The sequence below is a fragment of the Theobroma cacao genome, chromosome 2, assembly GCF_000208745.1.
Source record: "Theobroma cacao cultivar B97-61/B2 chromosome 2, Criollo_cocoa_genome_V2, whole genome shotgun sequence".
Classification (NCBI taxonomy): Eukaryota; Viridiplantae; Streptophyta; class Magnoliopsida; order Malvales; family Malvaceae; genus Theobroma; species Theobroma cacao.
The window spans coordinates 32,289,078-32,308,158 of NC_030851.1; the positions used below are offsets into that span (position 1 = coordinate 32,289,078).

A 19,081-nucleotide genomic window follows, 5' to 3' on the forward strand; every position below is an offset into this window, starting at 1 on the left:
TATTTTGTTTTCGGTGTTTGCCAAAAAATATTTTATAGGAAGCACTGAAGCATTATGTGAGATTAATATTATATTAGTAATTACTAACAGTCTGCACGATTAAAAAATAGCCAAAGTTGGGAGATAACTATTTGAGAATGTCCTTGTTTTTCCCTTCCCACTAAGATAATTTAATACATAAACAAATAAAAATTAGTGAGGCATGAAACTTGAAGCTTTCATGCAGGCAAGTGGTGGTACCCGGTAGAGCCTGCTGCCATTGAAGTGGACAGTGGACAGATGTGGGGCATGGCTGGAAATTTAAATGCGTGTCTTTTCCTTCGCCACCCATGGAATGACCACAAGCTAGCAGCGTTTAACGAAGCGATTTGTTCATTCAACTACTCATTCGATGTGTGTTTCATGCACCAAAGTTTATTAGTGAGTAGGAGAGTGAAACATACAACTCATATCAGCTACGAAGAAGGGATATTGAAACTCCAAAAGAATTTCATGACAGATATTATGTTCTTGCAATTTTTTGATTCTTACTCTTCCAATTCTAAACAATATTCCCAGCAACTTTAATATGCATGTGGTCAACTAGAAAGTGAGATTTGAAAATGGATGACTGCAAGACAAGAAGATAATTATGTTAGAACATACGAATGTCTTTCTGCACAAGAAAGAGATTATTACTAGAGCAGTTTTGATTGCTTATGCAGCAATTGATCCTTGATTAAATTGAAAGATTACAAGGCTCCTATTTGAACATGAAAAAAGGAAAGCTAATTTTCGACTAGTTTTTCCCATCAGAATCCATTCATAATCATTTATAAATCACAATTGACCCCATGTTTGCTTTGCAGCAACAGTGAAAAAATTTCCAGGAATCCGGCCACATTCTATGCCATCAGATGGAGTAAAATCACATTTTGGCATCTCCTGTTCACTGTAATTGTCTCATAAGCATTAATCATGCTGGACTCTAAATAAAATTTTCTTGTCCTAGTCCAGAATAAACTACAAAGTAAAATTTGGCCACCAGAGAAAGTAAGCAAAAACAAAGAAGAAAGAAACAGTGTTTAATTTTGTTCACATGAATGGATATTTATGCTGTAAGCTTGCCCTTTTATCCTCATGTGGACCCAAACATTGTTCTGTTTTGATTGTCAGGTCTCCCTCTGGAGGGTCCCAAACCCAAACTATAGAAAATGGAGGAAGCAAGAAAGAAAGCGACTCTGAATAGGCGCTTGAGGTCAAAGACTTTATCCTTCACAACGTTAAAATACGTCCTTTAGTTCAAATACGGCTTAGCATTAATTGGCAGTATTCGGATGTGTGTAGGAAACCAGAAACAAAGGCTCAGCCACTCATCCTGAGCCTGAGGGAATGGTAGAATCTCAATCACGCACTTCCTGCTTGGAAACGAGACCTCCCAAATAACTCAATAAGGTTTTTAACTTTTTGGTCCTCCACGACTTATTCAGGATATTCCCGCTCAACTTGTGCATCAAAAAGACTTTCCTACTCATGTTGAAGTATCTAACTTGTGGTGGAAACTCGAAAGGCACGCCTGCCATTACATGATTTGGCAGATTGCATATATATCTTATTGGTGTGTGCATATAATTAGCACGTTTCAGATTTGCCTAGATTCTGCAAAACCAATGACCTTCTGACACTGTATAAGCTCTTAAGCAGGCCAAAAGAAAGAATTTGCAATTTAATTGTATTATTGTGGTACCCATTTGTTACTGAACAATCATTTAAAATAAAACTAAAGCGCCAAATGACAGAAAAAGCAACCAGATCCATTCAACAAAGTAGAAGTAGTCTGACCTGGGTTCGGTTTGTAGCTATATGAAGAATTTCAAAGCTGGCATATTCCGTTGCGATTCTCAACTGGTATTTAGTTTGGAGCGAAGTGATGGTTCGCTGGCTAGAGCACTCTAGGAGGGGCACATGGCTTGATATGCGGGTCTTTGGAGATTGTTTTTTGAGAGCGACTGTTTGCTCTTTCAATTATTTGTGATTGAAGAGGTGTCCGAACGCCGCACAAATCTGAAAGACATTATACGTGTAAAGGCTTTTATATTCAGGGAAAAAAACATCTCTAATCAGTCCAACTCAAATAATTATTCCGAAAAACTAGTGAACAGCAGAATTCCGGCGTTCACATATAAGAAGAATCCTAAATACCAGGTGCAAAACTATAGCATTTTTAAAAAGAGTCAAATAAAAAAAAAATTAAACAGTTAAAAAAATTATATATATAATTCAATTACCCTTCGTCTAAAAGATTAAATAAAATTTAGAAGACATTAAATATATAAAAAAAATACACATTAACAGTAATAATGGTGTTATTTATATATATGACTAAATGGAACTATAAAAAAGAGTACCTCTCAAACTTTGAGCACAAAAGTGAAAAAAAAAATAATTTTTCAAACTCGAATAAATTTCCTCTTTACTTTGTGTGTTCTACTTTTTTCTTATTTTCTATTTGCCTCATAAACTATTATTTAACATATTAGGTTATTGAATTGAATAATATGTTATGATAAGTTATTAGGTTAGACTGTTAAAATATAATATGCTATGATAGATTTAAATTTATATTAAAACTTAATGAGTTTAGATTAACAGAATTAATTTTTTTTAACTTTGATAAGTTTAACATATTAATTAATTTAGGATTTATTTGCTATGCTTAACTAACAATATACTAATCGTAATAATTCTAATTTTATTAAACAGTTTGAATAATAAAATTAATTATTAAATAAAAAATTATTTTAAGAGCCGTGACAAATATATATAATAAATAAAATTATATTAAAAAATATATAATTATTTCATTTTATCAATTTTTATGTATATTCTTGTTATTTAAAGTCTGTAATATACATACTAGAATGTATTGATTATTCTAAATAAAAAATAATATATTGATGAAACTCTAAACAACAGATAATACTGTAATTTATATTTGAGAATTATATAATAATTTATTATTTTAAAAATTAAAATTATAAAAAATAAAATTTATAAGATAAAAAAAAATATGACAAGTATAAGATAAAATCTATATATGATATAATAATAATAAAAAATTAATATGATCGATGGTTCGTAAAAATTTGTGAAATAAAATTTATAGAAATTTAAAACACGACTAAATAAAATAAATAAATATAAATAACAATTATATAAATTAAAAAAAACTAAAACTGAATCAAGCATATAAAATTATTTTATTATTTTTTATTGGTATTNAGCATATGAAATTATTTTATTATTTTTTATTGGTATTTATTATTAAATAATATTTTGAGGGGGTTATTAAGAAAATTTATAAAAAATTTAAAAAAGTTTATATAGTATACAAAAAAAATTTTAAATTTTGGGGGGCCGGGCTCCGCCCCTGATCCTAATGAAGCTAAGCGGAAAGATAACCAGGTCAAGGGAGGCGGGGCGCCGTAATTCTCAATAATCCAGTCTCCCTCAATCTGTTGAGGAATAGGCAAATCTGTCTTGCAGAGAACAGCTTCCCCAATCTCTGCTGGTTTTAGTTGTAAAAGGCAATGGTTGAGCTTACATTCACACCACCATATCAGCCTCAATTGATCCAAACAAAACACGCATTCTTGCATTTAGGTTAAGGAAGGCACCACCTCATATAAAAAGCTTCTACTCGATCTCGATCTTGAAAGAACGACAGGAGACTGAAATTACAAAGCTCTATCACAGAAACGTCATAAGCACAAGCATTTTAACCTATGAATCGGTAGGGTATCAAGTGAACGTGTGCGTCAAAGCAGAAAATGCAAATTTGAATCGTAAAAACCCAAAAATGTAAATGGATCAATTGCAAAAATGCACAATGAGATTTGATTACAGCCAGAAACATTGCATCCAAAAGGTGTAAATCCAACCGACTGTTTTTTGTTACAATATAGCCTTAAGGTCCTAACTACAATGCGCATCACCAAACGAAAAAAGGGCATAACAACAATCCAACTGTCTCAGATGAAAATTGGGGGAGAAGGAGAACGATATTATAATAAAAAAAAAAAAAAAGAAAAAGAAACTAGATAATATTCACCCCTGCATCCAGAATTTCCCATATTGCAAAAATCTTCTCAATAGCTTCAGGCCTGCAAAATGTAGGTAAACATAAGAAAACGGTAAAAGGTAACTTAAGTGTAATTTTTCAAAACATGCATACTTCAGTCTAGAATCTTGCTGCAACCTACGGTTCGAGAAAAAGAAACACAGAATGTACAACACAACAAACATCCAACTGTTTGACCATTAAACTTATCATTCAAGGATGTATAGAATAAGTAAAATGATCCATAAAGATATTTGTGCAAAATCCATTCTTACCTTGTTAGCTATGTTGTTTGAAAGCCAGTCCAGGCCCTCATAAAGCCCCTCACCAGAGGTTGCACAGGTGCTCTGGATGTACCTGAAAAGATCACCAAGGCCCATTAGAGGTCATGAACAAGAAGATTGCAAATTAGTGGAGGAAAACACAAGGAGAAAGCTTACCAGTGACGCTGTCGAAGGGAATGGAGGCCAAGCTTATCAGTAATTTCTGCAGCATTCATTGCATTTGGAAGATCCTGCTTGTTTGCAAATACAAGCAAGACTGCATCTCGCAGCTCATCCTGAAAACAAGGAGTAGTATACTTGTTAACCATGAAAATCCAGTAAACCAAGAGCAGAAGATTCAACTCATGCTCCTAAGTTTACCCTCAATCTTTTAGTATACATCCCTTTTCCTTGATAACTATCCTCAAGGACTCTAGATGTCAAAAATCATTAATTTAACATACAAGATGCTTTGAGAACATTAAACTACTTTTGGTCAATAAATATTTAGAAGAAAACCAGCAGCATAAATAAGCAAACAATTTTCGTTGAAATTAATCATTAGCTTATAAAACTTATAATTTTATATGCTCAATTATTTCTTTGGATTCACATATCTATCAACACCACTTTGCTTGTGTATGGCTACTAAATCTAATTGCATTTGAAGGCAGCAAGGATAGCATCCAAAGCACTTATAACAGCAAAGGAATACATGCATAAACAATGACCATAAGAACACCGGTAGTTTCACTTAAAAGTAACTACCCACCTCATTCAACATTCTATGCAATTCATCCCTAGCCTCAACAACACGGTCTCTGTCGTTGCTGTCAACCACAAAGATGAGACCCTGCGTATTCTGGAAGTAATGCCTCCACAAGGGACGAATCTGCACAATTAAGAATGAAAAACTAGGAAGTTATTATTTAGCTGTTCCTTGAATATCAGAATATGTAAAGACCCATAAACTACTACTGTGTCAGAAATTACATGGTTACTTACAATGTTTCTGATATAACAAGGCTAAACATCAAAGTGAAAAGCTCATACCTTGTCCTGACCACCAACATCCCACACGGTGAAACTGATGTTCTTATATTCCACAGTCTCCACATTAAACCCTGAAAAGAAAAACACATGACTAGTTAACCATCATAAACCTGAGTATGAATCTACACATCACAAACATGAACTAATCAATGTAGTAAGCAAATCACAATATGCAATACTTGTCTCAAAGCTAGTTCATCATCTTGGATCTAGAAATCATAGGTGTAACTTGGTTGCATTCATGTTTTATACACAGGACTCTCCAGTTCCAACATCTCAAATATACAAAACAATAAAATAAAAAGGATCTCATTGGACTCACATGCTCAACTTTCCAAACAATCCTATAATGAAAATCTACTATCTATAATGCAACTAAAGTTCCACAGGACTAAGAAAGTTAAATTCTAATACTCAAAGACAACATAGAGACAGAACAGACATGCTTTGCCAACTAATTTTGTCCATGGAGTACATGTCAAAGACATTGTATAAATAAAGTGCAAGCAGATCATAACAATAGAAAGAATTATCACAGTTCTAATACACAATTAGACATAATCACCAAAAGCAGAAATTTAAAATAAAAAAATGATTTCGAATAAGAGCGCTTACCAATGGTAGGAATTGTGGTGACAATCTCTCCTAGCTTGAGCTTGTATAAGATGGTAGTCTTACCAGCTGCATCAAGACCCACCATCAAAATTCGCATCTCTTTCTTGGCAAAAAGCCGGCTGAAAAGCTTCGTGAATGTCAGCCCCATTTCTCTTCCCTCGCTGTTGATCCCTAAATATTCGAATTCACAAATATTATTTCCAAATAATCCGAAACGAATAACTCAATTCTACCATTTCTCAATCAATTATCAAATTTCAACGAATCAAATAGATCTGAAGGTACAGGCGCTAAAAATCAATGCCATGACGGCATTTCCATAAAATTCCTTTGAGAGTTCGAATAAAATCACATACAAACAAAGATAAACGACAGATCTAGAATAATTCATCACAAAAATCTTCAGATCAGAAAGGCAACCAACAAGAAAATCTTCAGATCAGAAAGGCAACCAACAAGATTTCTCAAAATTCGACTCGCAAGCCATGAAACGACTACTAAGCAGCGAAATCAAGACACGAATCGTTCTTAACCAACGAAATTCAAACGATGATGAAAGGCGTTCAAAGCCTCGCGTCTAAAGTGAAGAGAGGATCTGTGAAGCGCATTGAATCGGTTTCTTTACATTTCTCGCCTGCGAGATCGAAAAGCAAAAATAGGAATAGAGATTTGAGTTATTATACCTTTGGAGATAATCGCAGAGGGATCTGTGAGAGGAAAACGCGAGAGATTTTGATTTTGAACCAAAAGGGGGAAGAGAGTCAGAGAGAATTTCGAGAAATGAAAGCTTGAGACCAACGCGGAACATGGGGTGAGAAATGCCAATTTGGATGATTTATAGTGGGAAGGATGCAAGGAGCGGGCCGCGTGGTGTACCACACCAGAAACTTTTCCCGATCCTTTCACAGAAAATAACCAAATTGCCCCCCATAAAGTATAGCCGTTAGGTTCCAATCAGTCATCGCCACGTCACAGTCACTGTTGTTCACAAAATGCGTGCGATCTCAGACTCCCCAGACAACCAGCTTTGACCTCTGTCATGCACAAAGACATAAATTTTAATTTAATAAATAAATTAATCATTTCAAAATTTATTATTAAAATGATTAAAGATAACAATTAAAAAACATTGACATGAAATATATAATTAAATTATTGTTTAATTTTTTAATATAGTAAAAAAATTCATTTTGGATATTAGCCAATCTTATTATTGCATTACAATTTAATACAAACAAATCTATCACCTAACAATGCATGGTGAAATATTTAAAAATGTAAGTTAATATTATCTAAAAAAAAGAAAATCCAACAACATGCATGACCATACCTGCCTCATATTTTTTAAGTGAATGGCAATCATTTTAGTAAAAAAAAAAAAGTAAAATATATTATTTTTGTTAATGTTTCTTTCATAACTGTATAAAAATAAAAAGCATTGTTAAATGCATAATTACCATAATCAATTTTTAAAAAAAGTATTTGATTATTAGGTGAATAGTTCAATAGCTGAATAAGCAGTTAAACTGTATATTTAATTTTTTATTTAAACATATTGATATATAATATGTTATTATATATTTAAATAATAAAATTTAAAGAATATTTACAAACATTTAAGGGATTTTAATTTAGTATAATTTTTTGACTATGAATCAACCCGAGTCAAAATCCGTTTAACCATATGAGTTAATAAAAAAACCCAACAAGCTTGCGAATTTGACCAAGTTTGACCAGTTCAATAAGTTGGATTAACGATTTGGTTCAATTTTAATAAATATGGTTAAATGCACATATATATGGCGACCAAGTAATAACATACATGTATGCTGTAGACCTTAATCATGGGTTAGTGCTTTACGCTCCTAAGAAACTGCGGCAACATCACAATAAGCAAGCAATCTTGTAAATCTATCCCCTGCCTTAAAAAGGTGCAAGAGATAAGAAGCATAAAACATGCGTTCATGGGTTTATGCAGTTGACGTCACAGTTGCATTGGTCTGGTAGAAGGCTTCTAAAGATTCAAAACCACAACACCAAGCCATATTCATATCCCATCATTTGAGGAGACCAATATGTAACTATTAATTAATAAGGGAAAGAAAAGCGACCACAAGTAAATAATTAATCGATACGCCCTTATGTACAGTGAATAACACCCCAAAAGGAATATCTTCCAAGCCCACGTCTTGGAGTGAGGAGCATCTGAAAGCTAGGGCATCCTGGGCACACAATTACTATCACAGTTTGCTGCCATGCAGGTGGTGATCCACGTGGGAATCATCATACATATAGCTGGTTGAAACGAAACCATGCAGTACACCCACCCATGAGGTTCAAACCTATATCCAATGACACGGCCAGAAAAAGAATATATTTACTATCATTCACAATTGCAGATCAGGTTTACATCCTCAATAGCTGTCGCAAAGAGCCTTGTTATAAAATCCAGAGTATTGTCTAAAAAAGCACAGCGGCTGTTGGAAAACCTATCAGATCTTGTGAGTGATTTTTGGCCCAGTCAGCTTCATCTACTGTGGAATCTGTTTGCCATAACACGCAAAACCTCAAAATATTGAAGGGTTTGAGTCCCAAGTGGGGAGAGAGTCCAGGGGAGGCAAGCTAAATATACCATTGACCATTGTATTTACAAAAGCCAGTGAACATCCCAAACTTGTTTATGAGGATCAGCGCCAGTATTGAGCCCACCGATGAATAGTCTCAACCATTTGAGGAAACAAGGCACTAACACTCTCATTGATAAGATCTTGGAAGAAGTGTATGCAGGCCTCATCATCCAAGTCCAACCGAAATTTCTCCTGGAGCTGTATTGCCAACAGAATTGGTCATAACAGGGGGAAAATAAAATCATGTTCCAGCATGATCATCAGATTTGAAACATTAAGAAAACTCACCTTAAGGATGCCCTTTTCAGGGTCACATGCTATGTCAGGAATGTTGGAACCGGCCATAAGATGGAAAAGATTTAAAATAAGGTTGCTAGATTTGCGAAGAATGTTGTATGCTTCACAACAATAGGATTTGAACCTTGTATAATACTGGCTGCAAAATGAAATAACTAATCAACCATCCCATTTATGCATATCAATGTCACAGCACAACATTTAAGTTACCTTGGTCATGACCAAGTATGGGCATGTATAAATCTAATAGAGCTTATCCAGCAAGAAATAGGAGAAAAAAAAGGTTGAACAAAATTTGTGAAAGGAGGAACAAAAATACCTCTCTGCTCCACCCATAGCTTCAACCATTTCTTTGCAAAGTTTCATTGGTGGTGGAAATGGTTTAGGATCTCGGCCAAGAATAAAACCAAAATCAACATGGAAAAGGCGTCCATCATCCCTAAGCAGAAGATTGTCGAGGTGTCTGTAACCCATAAAGATTTGTCTTCAGTAATTAAAAACCACATGACAAAATCCATGGCTAATATTGGATGCCAATCTGCATTTTTTTGTACAAAAATGGCAATTTGCATGAGTTATTTATTTATTATAAATAATAAAAGATCACCTGTCTCCAATTCCCAGTATATATGTGATAACAGAATAGCCAGCACAGCTTTTTATAAAGGTTTCAAGACAGATAGCTGTAATTCCAAATGGTCCATGTTCATCAGGATGAAATTTCTGCAGATAGCTTATAATGCTACGATGCTCTGAAATAATCTGCATATGGAAAGAAGCAAATATCCAAAAAGTCCTTAGCAAGATCGCAAGCATTATGAACACATATTATGGAAAACTTACAAGTAAAAACATCAAGGCAGAGTATTAATAATTCATAGAGGCTATGCATATGGAAAATCTACAGAGTATGCCTATGTGTACAGAGTGCTTCATCAACAAGAAGAACAAAAACAAAGCTTTGCAGCTAAACTTGTAAACAAAACAAAATTGTTTAGTGTTAAATGCGGTGACTAAAACTCCCACAATGGAGAAGCATCATTTATAGGATATAATACCTGTGCCAAAGAACGGGATGGTATGAATTCCAACATGCCCTCATCTTGTCCAGTTGCCAGCACCTTATATGGAGTTAAGTGCAGGTCAAGATTTTCCAACTTGAGTAATCTATCCATAAGAGATACCATTTGAATAACCTAAAGGAACCACATCAGTTACATTAACCAAATGAAGAATTGCAACCACCTCTTCTGATCTTTCTATTACAATTTGTTAATGCAACATAATTTTGTCAATTACCAATTGGTCTTGCCGAATATCATCACCCTTCTTAAATATGACCTTGCATTGTCCACCGTTAGCAGTTCGGAAAGTCAGTCGCAAAGGATGCAGTGCGCTTTTGAATATTGACGACTCTGAAGGCACAATTCCAGTGATAAGGACATTTGGAGCCAGGGGTGACCGAATTGGCTGAAAACATGATTGAAAGCCAAACTTTGTAAAACTTAGCAGACATTTGTTCAAATAAGCCTTAGAAGGTTATAAAATATGGAAATTCGTGTCAATAGAAATACCTCATCAAAATAAGTAAGTTCACTAAGAAGACCAGAAAGAAGCTGTCTAAGCTTTTCAATTTTCTTCTGTGTATTGCCACGCACATTTCTCACATCTCTCATTATAGAACACAACTGGGCTGTCAATTCTGTCTGACGTACTAAACTCTGCCACATCTTAAATCCATCTTCTTCTCCATTTACACCAGCTGTCAACTGTAACAACATAACTGATTAACTAAACCACGGAAAGAAAAATCAAGTTATTCAGTGCTGCAAATCATAAGGTGGAAATAATAATGCTAAGATTGGTGCATTAACAAGCACCAGTGATCTAGTGGTAGAATAGTACCTTGACACAGTACAGACCCAGGTTCAATTAAAAAAATTCAAAAAAAAAAAACTTGCACCCTTCAAAAATGTAAATTAGAGACCAATCATTGATCATGATGGTACAAAAAATTTTCATTCCTAAACAGAAAAGTAGATGGAAATAACGCGGCAATTTAAAATTGGAACTCATACCTTCATCATATTTTCTTCTAGGAACTCATAGGTAGAATAAAACCGTTTTGCATAGGCAGGATCATGAAGTTCCACAGCAACAAACCAGCGTAGAAAACTAGCCAATTCAATATTACGTAAAGCTGTAAAAATTCAAGAATACTTTCAGATGCTACCAACCCATAGGGTGTATTGTTGTTTGTGAATCTTTTTAACATGAGATAAATATCCAATTTAATTACATCAACAGAAAATTTAATTTACTTAAGTAAATGGTAAATAGACCCTTTTTATCTCAAGAAAATAAAATATACTGTAATTTTTATGGATCACTCCCAACCAAACATAATTCCATAGTTAATTACATCACAAAATGACAACCTGCAATTAAAGTTTAGAGCATAATAAAAGAATTAAACTAAATAAATGAAGAACATTTGAAACATGTCATTTGAATGGAATTATAATTTTTATTGCTCTTGAGGAATTGAGTACCCAAAAAAATAATCAAGAGGTGAAAAACTTGATACAGGAAATTACAAGAAAAGACTAAACTTACTTCTCCTTCTACCTGTAATTGTCCATTGAAAAGGACAAGATACGGCTAGAGAGAGAAAGGAGGGCAAAAGAAAGGTTTGATGAAAACAGAGAAACATTCAACTTTTGTTTTTTTTTTTTTGAAAAGTGAGAAGCATTCAACTTAAGGGTTTTGAGAGGAAAGACAGTTCTTCCAAAGACATTTGTTGAGAAATAATAGAGAGAGAGAAAGGTGAATCTTGGAATTTGTAACCAGGAGAAAGGAAAAGAAATAGCAAAGCTTTGCAAAAACAGTGTCAACAAGTGTACTAAAAAAATTCAGCAATATTGTGTTCAAACACAAAAAGACACACAAACATTATTTTCAAATGCGCATAAAGTAACATACAGCGTTGCACAAGGAATTGAGAAAGGCGAGATTTATCAGTGCGTTCAAATCGAAGTGCCTGAACTAGTTGAAGCAAGTAACATTGGAGCTCTTCATCATCAGCTCTTTCAAGTACGCTAACAGCGTATGCACGAACCTGTTAAGAATGATCAACACTTAAACATTATTCAATCAAGAATAAGATAGTGTAATTATCCAGTTCCATAAACTGTAGACAACTAGAAGGATACTTTAGTTGGACTCATTCCAGATCAGCCTGTCAAGTATAAGGTAATAGATTTTGGTCTGAATAAATACATTTGTGCAAATGTTCCCCCCCCCCCCCCCTAACTTTAAACCTTAAAAAATGATGTGTACCTAAGCTTGTGTGTGCATACACTAAATTTTGTGAAACAGGGATGCTAAACAAAAAAGATGTGTTTTAATACTTATGAACGATGAGAAGAAATTACATTAAAAACAAAAATAGAAAATTAGTAAGAGTGCAGAAGTTTTATAATGTATAAAGAGCGAAAACATAGGAGAAGTGATGTATTATGTGGAAAGATGTCATACTCACTTGAAATATTTAAAAGGAGACTAAGATGGTGAGAAACCAACTCAGTTTGGCACATTGTATATTAGAATAGATTTTAAGACCTTTACAGTTAATAATACAGTAAAAAAGCAAACTAAGATCTAAGGGTATATTATGCAGTTTCTGGTTCCAACAGTGGTCCCAAAAGATATCCCCACAAATACTGGCCAAATCTTACTTAGACCTACCTCTTCACTTTCAAAAAGAGGTGATAGAAGCTCTAGAGCATCACAGACATCAATCGTCTCCCACTTGCCCATAAGTTCTATTGCCTGCTTTGCTTCCTGCAGATATACAGACCACAATCTTCAAATATGATCTTTTTTTGTTTAATAAGAATAGTTGCTATCTATTTTGTTCAGTAACCATATTAAAAAAAAAAAAAACATATAGTACATGGAGCAAGGCAGCAGTTCAGAACTCTAAATATGAGCTTAATGCCTGCTAATCCCTACCAAATACAAAAACAGATCCATTTACAAATTATCATATCACATATAACAAGTTTCTTTCTTCCCCACCTCTTTTATAATTTCCAAAAAATAGATTGTTTATCAGATCCAAAAACAGAATTCATAAAACAATATATTGGTTCAAGGAAGATTCTCTGACCCACCATGTAAGATCCAGTATTAGATAAAAGGTGATAGCATATAGAATAAGAAGATGCTACCATGATGAATTAGAAGAAATTGATTGGGAAAAAGGAGGGAGAGAAAGAACTTTAAGGCACAAGAGATACAAGGAAAGAATAATCAAGGAGTAGTGTTCCCATATATTAGCCCAGACATTGGAATTTACATAAAAAAACAAGAACAGAAAGGAAGTGCTAACCTGAACATCACTCCATTCAACACATCTAAGGAATTTCGTGAGGGCCCTCTTCTCAGACATCAATGAAAAGCGAAATTTCCAAAGGAGCTGCCTCTCATCTCCGCTCAAAGCCCTTGTAGGTGGATATTTCAAAATTCTTTGTATTGACCTTGCAAATTAAGATAAATTATATACCTCTTACTCAAAGAAAAATTGATCAATGAACACAATTATATCAAAGAAACAATTAGAAGACTGCACACTGTAGGTATAACAAAACAACCCATCAGAGTCTCCAAAGAGTTGTTGGTCACATATTGCTCAACAGAACATCAGTAAACACTTGCTACAGAACTATAAACTTCCATGCAAAATCAGATGAATTGATGTAGCATTCTATCTCAACTATAATATGCATGTCAGAAAGGAAACATCCAGACTAACAGACAAATTTGCAGTATAGAAGAAGCTTGAAGTTATTTTTAAACTTTGCACAAAATTTCTAACTTACTTTCGTTCATTAGAGCTTGGCTTAAGATCCCTGTCAATGATACCACGAGTTAAACTCCTTGCCAGCTTCAGTTGCTTGTGCTCAGAGGGGTTTATCTTTCCCACCTCTGGGTCCCACACAATGACCAATTCATTTGAAGAAGCTATTGGAGATGGTAAAATGAAATTGGCCCCTGATTCCTGCACACCAGAAGAAAATAAGGTAGGATTATTCTGGTTGGTAAACAGAAATTGGCATTAAATGGTTAATGCAGTTTCCTTCAAAATATGCATTTCAATGTAACTGTAGAAACGGTCAGAGATGCCATTAATATGCTAGATTTACCTAATAAGTCCTAGACAAATCGAGTATAAGAAAGAAGAAAAATACAATATTGTTATCAAATATCAGATTTCAGCTTTTGAACCAATATTAAATCATCTTTTTATAGAACTAATAATAAATTATTCAGTGATTAATTGTCATAATTAAATTTGACCAGTATATGATTAGTGTTACGAGAGAGAAGAAAATCAAACTCAGGACATTATTGTTGAGAATATAATTATATCAATTGTAACAATTCAACCAAAACCACTGCCCAGTAAGTTTATTATGAGCACGGATAATACCTGAAAAACAACTCGATGTTCAAAACTACAAAAGTCAACAACTAAGTATAAATGAGAGCTTCCATTTTTCAAGCTTTCCCGTTCCTTGATTCTTTCCATAGCCTTGAAGGTAAGACGGTCCAGCCAATCAACAGGTTGAATCTGTCCCCTTTCATACTTATTTGCAAGCTTTTCCAGACGCTCCAACTCTCCACACTCTTGCCTGGGGACCTATAGTGGGATATATTACAGTACACTTAAAAAATTGTAACTGTCCAACCAAATGCCAAACAGGAAACATTATGCACCAATAATCAGAACCTTTCCAGGAGTAGTCGTAGGAAATGATCCATCTGCTTGCTTTCCTAACCAGAGCCTAAGTTTCTGTTTCCCCGTTTTGAGTTGCGCTTTGCTGTTAAATAAAAGAATAGTAGCCCCACCAATTAATCCATCATCTTTCCCACATGAAACATCCCAAACCTGAGCATTCCAGAAGACTGGCATTAAGTAAAGGCCAAAACCAGGGAATTTCAAAATATTCTTTTTTTTTTTTGGAAAAAGAAAAAGAAAGATAAAGGCAAAGAAAAGTTACTCTAAAAAGCTCAATAACATTAATTTTCAATGACTTGCGTGACAAAGACATAAGTCTCCATGCAAGCAACAACGCAAACTCCAAAAGTTTATATCTTCAGCACTGAAAACAGTTGAACTTAGGTAATCTCCATTATTATCTGTATGAAAAATAACAAACAAAATCTAACCCCTAGTGTGGTACATGTCCATGAAACACTTTAAGAGCATTCCAGCTCAATCTCAAGAATAGAGACCTGACCTCTAGAAGCTAACTTTTTGAGGGGTTATAGATAGGTGATCATTAATTTTAAAGGCTTTGACAAAACATGTTCAGTGCCCAACAAATGGAGTTCTTCTACATTTACAGAACTAACCACAAGGACATCATACCAAGAAAGATACCATCATATTCATACTAAGAGAGACCAATTGATTCTTACTAGCATTTTGAAAAAGCCTTTTCCATTTCAGAATTACGCAGGAATTCCTATAGAAAGATAACACATCATGCGCAGCTAAGGTTTGCCCCACCTTCCTTGAAAGAATCAAATAAGGGAGGAAGTTGATACCATGGATGTCACAAAATGTATGATAAAATTCTCATTGCATTTTCACTCATAACTGACACTCAAATCCACATTGCCAACCCACACAAACACAAAATACAACCTACGCAATGAAATAGCAAAGCAACTTTTTTTTTTTTTCTACTCACTGTCAAAGCAAGTTGCGAGTGTGCAGTCAAGTCTCGATATTTAGTACTCAATGTGATGAGTTCGTTCCAGCAATACAACGGTCCTGTAGATTCCAACCTGATACCGAAACAAGATATGAATACCCTAACACTGATAAACTATATGAGAATTAAAAAAAAAAAACTTGAAACGCAGGTAAAGAAACTGATTAATTAGTTGATTAATGGGAATTTAAATTGTAACAAAAAGAAAAACCTTGTTTTTGTTGGAAGGCCAAATGGAGCACCATCAATGTACAATGCACACTCCACATAGAGCTCCGCTTTCCTCTCCTCTGTAGTGGAATCAATTCCTGTAAAGAAACCGAAAGCTAAATAGAGGATAGATAATTATACCGGTATTAGAAAAAAAATGCTAATTTCAGATATTTCAAATTGAAAGTGAATGAAAATTAGAATTTCACTACGCTGCAGCATACAACTTTAAAAAATTTAAATAATCCGCTAAATTTTGGGTACTAACTGTAATACTGAAATTACCATAAAATTGCTATAAATCAGTCGGAAAGATGACTTATAAATTCACAAGTTAAAACAAAGTGATTAAAATTCGCAATAGTAACTGAATTAGGACTCAAAATTTGACGGTTGGGTACCTGAATTGGGAGATTTGGTGGAAGGCAAAGTCCCTTCCAATCTGTCGACGCGAAAGGTAACAGGAAGATTGATGTCGCAAGACAAGAAGAATCGAAATTCGTTGCCACTCATTCTCTCTTTTTTAGGGTTTTGATTAGCTCCTGATTTTCATAATTAATCATAGAGTAATAACTGATAATGGAACTTTTCAATACAGAAAGGTTTTTCTGGCGTTGAAGACAGACAAAACCGACATTGATTTCGGCTTTTCTATTCAAATAAAATACTAGTATACCTTATTGGACACTGAATTCAACTTGATTTGCAGAAGTAGAGAAGAGAGGAAAGCGGATTGGAGAAAGGTGCAGCTACGTATTAACAGAAGTTGACGTGGAAATGCCACGTAGGATCATAAAAGCTGGGCCCGCAATCCAGTGGTAAATATCAGATAGAGTTCGACTTACAGTACGATTAAGGTTAACCAATGAAAAGAAATTAATTAATACTACTATTATTCGCTATTTATATATTATTTTCTGTTGTTATAAGTGATAGATTAAATTTGTAAGATCACACAACACAAATTACACCACAAGAGTTGTTTATAGCCATAGGTAATAATGCCTCTATTTTTCATTTGAAAATTTCATTAAAAATAAGAAAAATAAAATAAAATAATTAACATACAAAAAGAAAACCCTTTTCGTTGCTTTGTAATGTGATAGTATTACATATTTGGTTTCTAATACATAAGTTTGGGGTGTAAAATCCATTTTAAAAATAAATTATGCATTTTTTATCCATATTAATAATGACATTCATAACATGTCCTTATCAAATAAATGAGTACAATAGTTCTTTAAAAAAAATTTTAATTCATAAAATCCATATCTATAATTAATATTAAATTAGTGTAGCAATACTTAATTGACCCTCGATTAAGGGCCTATGGTCTCTAACAACTTTTAACTAGCTCCCAATTGAGAGCCACGAGGCTTTTTTTTAATTGAAAGAGAGACAAGAAAAAAAAAAGCCCCACCCTTGTTGTTGTCACTGTCAACAAGGACACGATCTATGTTAGGAACAATATAAGAGCATTAGAAAATCCAAAATAAAAATTCAAATAATTTCACATAAATCACAAATCAAACTCAAGCAAAGTGAAAAAGGAAAAAAAGTGTAGAAAATTCTCAAAATTACAAAAAAAAAAAATCACGATAAATCATACAATCAACTTTTAAAAAAATTTTCAACAGAATTCAAAGCACTTCTTACTTTTTTAATCAACTTAGATTTTTGAAAGAGTCAAGGAAGGAATCAACTATAACACTAGTGCAAATAGTTGGAGAGTAGTATGAAGAGTATAACTTGTTGGGACTATTTATGAGGAAGATGGCTACTAGATCTTAAAATGTCATAGTATTCAGAAAAGCATATATGTGCACTCCATATCCTTATCACAACCAACTTTTCTGTAAAGTGGATTCTTGTGATAGTGAGAGGAAGTGTTGCAAATAATTAAATAATATACTAGAGACGGTAGAGAGGAAGATCGAAATAGTTTTTAAAATACTTAATGTCGTGACAAAAGGAAAAGAATAAGTAGAGAATCAAAGGGTAGAAGAGAATTAGAGAGAAGCTTTGAGTGAGAATAAGATAGTTAGAAACAAAATCCCTCAAATAAATTGTAAAGGCTTTATATATAGTACTAGAAATAATAGTTTCTCAAAAATAGGCTTTAATGCATGTAATGAATAACGGCTTTAATATTGGGTGACCGTTATTGAGTTTTAATATTGAGTAACTATTAAAAATCCATTATGTGACTATTAAAGTAATAGATTTTATGACCATTAATAATATAATGAGATTTATTCTTGAGTAGAAGGTAAATGGAAGAAGTATACAAAAAAAGCTATATAAGAACAACTTAAGAAAAATGTGTACGTGAATAGATACAAGACAAGAAGGTAAGAGGGAGAAACTTTGTATTCAAGAAAAGGTTAAAAGAAGACCTCTTAACTATCTTCATATCTTAGTCATCAAACCAAATTCTTCAAAATATCCCAAGATTAAAGTAACCTGTGAACCTTGTCACTTATTTCAGGTTATTTTCGTTACCCTCCATGTGAAATGGTTTTTCTATATGAAGTAGTTGTTCTACTTATATTAGTTGTTCTCATTATTCTCTATATAATATTATACTGTAAAATAATTCTTTACAGCATGCTTGGTTTACTGAAAGAATAGAATGGGAATAGAATAAGAGAATAATAACTATTATGTAATTTCGTTAATGAGAATGGAATAGGATAGAAATTGCTATTATTACTTATTCTATTATTTGGTTGGTAGGAATAATTTTAAAAATAGTTAAGAAATAATGGGTAAATGATAAAAATATAATTTTTATTAAAATTTTAAATTTTTTAATTAAAAAACAAAAATACTATGATAAGAAAAAATACTCTTTATAAAAATTAAAGAATTTATTTTGTTAAAAGATAAAAATATTCTAAGTAATAAAATTAAAATAACTTTTACTATAATTAAAAAATATTTTCATCAAAATACAAATATATTTTTATTATAATTTAATAATATTTTGTATTAGAAGATAATTAAACCTTTTATTATAATTAAATAATATTTAATATTAAAAGTAAAATATATTCTTCATTTAATTAAATATTTATTACATTTATTATATTCAAATAATAATATTAAATAATATTCTTTATAATATTTGTT

At 33.1% G+C, this 19,081-nt stretch overlaps 2 protein-coding genes across 3 annotated transcripts; both read right to left on the minus strand.

The window, feature by feature from the left end:
• Window positions 3,826-6,856, minus strand: LOC18609483 (ADP-ribosylation factor 2). The gene is made up of 7 exons (XM_007044613.2): window positions 6,714-6,856; window positions 6,031-6,201; window positions 5,416-5,486; window positions 5,135-5,254; window positions 4,540-4,658; window positions 4,375-4,456; window positions 3,826-4,142 (listed from the first exon to the last, which is right to left on the minus strand). Exons 2-7 carry the CDS (start codon window positions 6,176-6,178, stop codon window positions 4,137-4,139), a joined length of 546 nt encoding a protein of 181 aa, XP_007044675.1. The 5' UTR covers window positions 6,179-6,201; window positions 6,714-6,856; the 3' UTR covers window positions 3,826-4,136.
• Window positions 8,032-16,685, minus strand: LOC18609484 (phosphatidylinositol 3-kinase, root isoform). Of its 2 annotated transcripts, XR_001926790.1 has the most exons (18): window positions 16,351-16,685; window positions 15,951-16,047; window positions 15,716-15,812; window positions 14,749-14,907; window positions 14,449-14,658; window positions 13,838-14,016; window positions 13,348-13,495; window positions 12,702-12,797; window positions 11,937-12,072; window positions 11,033-11,154; window positions 10,529-10,723; window positions 10,254-10,424; window positions 10,013-10,150; window positions 9,562-9,716; window positions 9,274-9,417; window positions 8,946-9,093; window positions 8,663-8,855; window positions 8,032-8,573 (listed from the first exon to the last, which is right to left on the minus strand). XR_001926790.1 is itself a non-coding variant. In XM_018116219.1 (17 exons), exons 1-17 carry the CDS (start codon window positions 16,460-16,462, stop codon window positions 8,718-8,720), a joined length of 2,445 nt encoding a protein of 814 aa, XP_017971708.1. In that variant the 5' UTR covers window positions 16,463-16,685; the 3' UTR covers window positions 8,032-8,717. The 2 variants fall into 2 exon arrangements, 1 of the variants encoding a protein (XP_017971708.1); XM_018116219.1 differs by having other exon boundaries at window positions 8,032-8,855.

What these genes read in the sequence shown, in the direction of transcription:
- LOC18609483 (XM_007044613.2), bottom strand. Translation starts at nt 6,178, where the DNA reads ATGGGGCTGACATTCACGAAGCTTTTCAGCCGGCTTTTTGCCAAGAAA. An exon ending in CACCACAATTCCTACCATTG is followed by an intron (nt 5,487 to 6,030) that starts GTAAGCGCTCTT and finishes TTTTCTTTTCAG; the next exon opens with GGTTTAATGTGGAGACTGTG. An exon ending in TCCCTTCGACAGCGTCACTG is followed by an intron (nt 4,457 to 4,539) that starts GTAAGCTTTCTC and finishes TGATCTTTTCAG; the next exon opens with GTACATCCAGAGCACCTGTG.
- LOC18609484 (XM_018116219.1), bottom strand. Translation starts at nt 16,462, where the DNA reads ATGAGTGGCAACGAATTTCGATTCTTCTTGTCTTGCGACATCAATCTT. An exon ending in ACTCGCAACTTGCTTTGACA is followed by an intron (nt 14,908 to 15,715) that starts GTGAGTAGAAAA and finishes TGGAATGCTCAG; the next exon opens with GTTTGGGATGTTTCATGTGG. An exon ending in GCTATGGGTGGAGCAGAGAG is followed by an intron (nt 9,094 to 9,273) that starts GTATTTTTGTTC and finishes TTCATTTTGCAG; the next exon opens with CCAGTATTATACAAGGTTCA.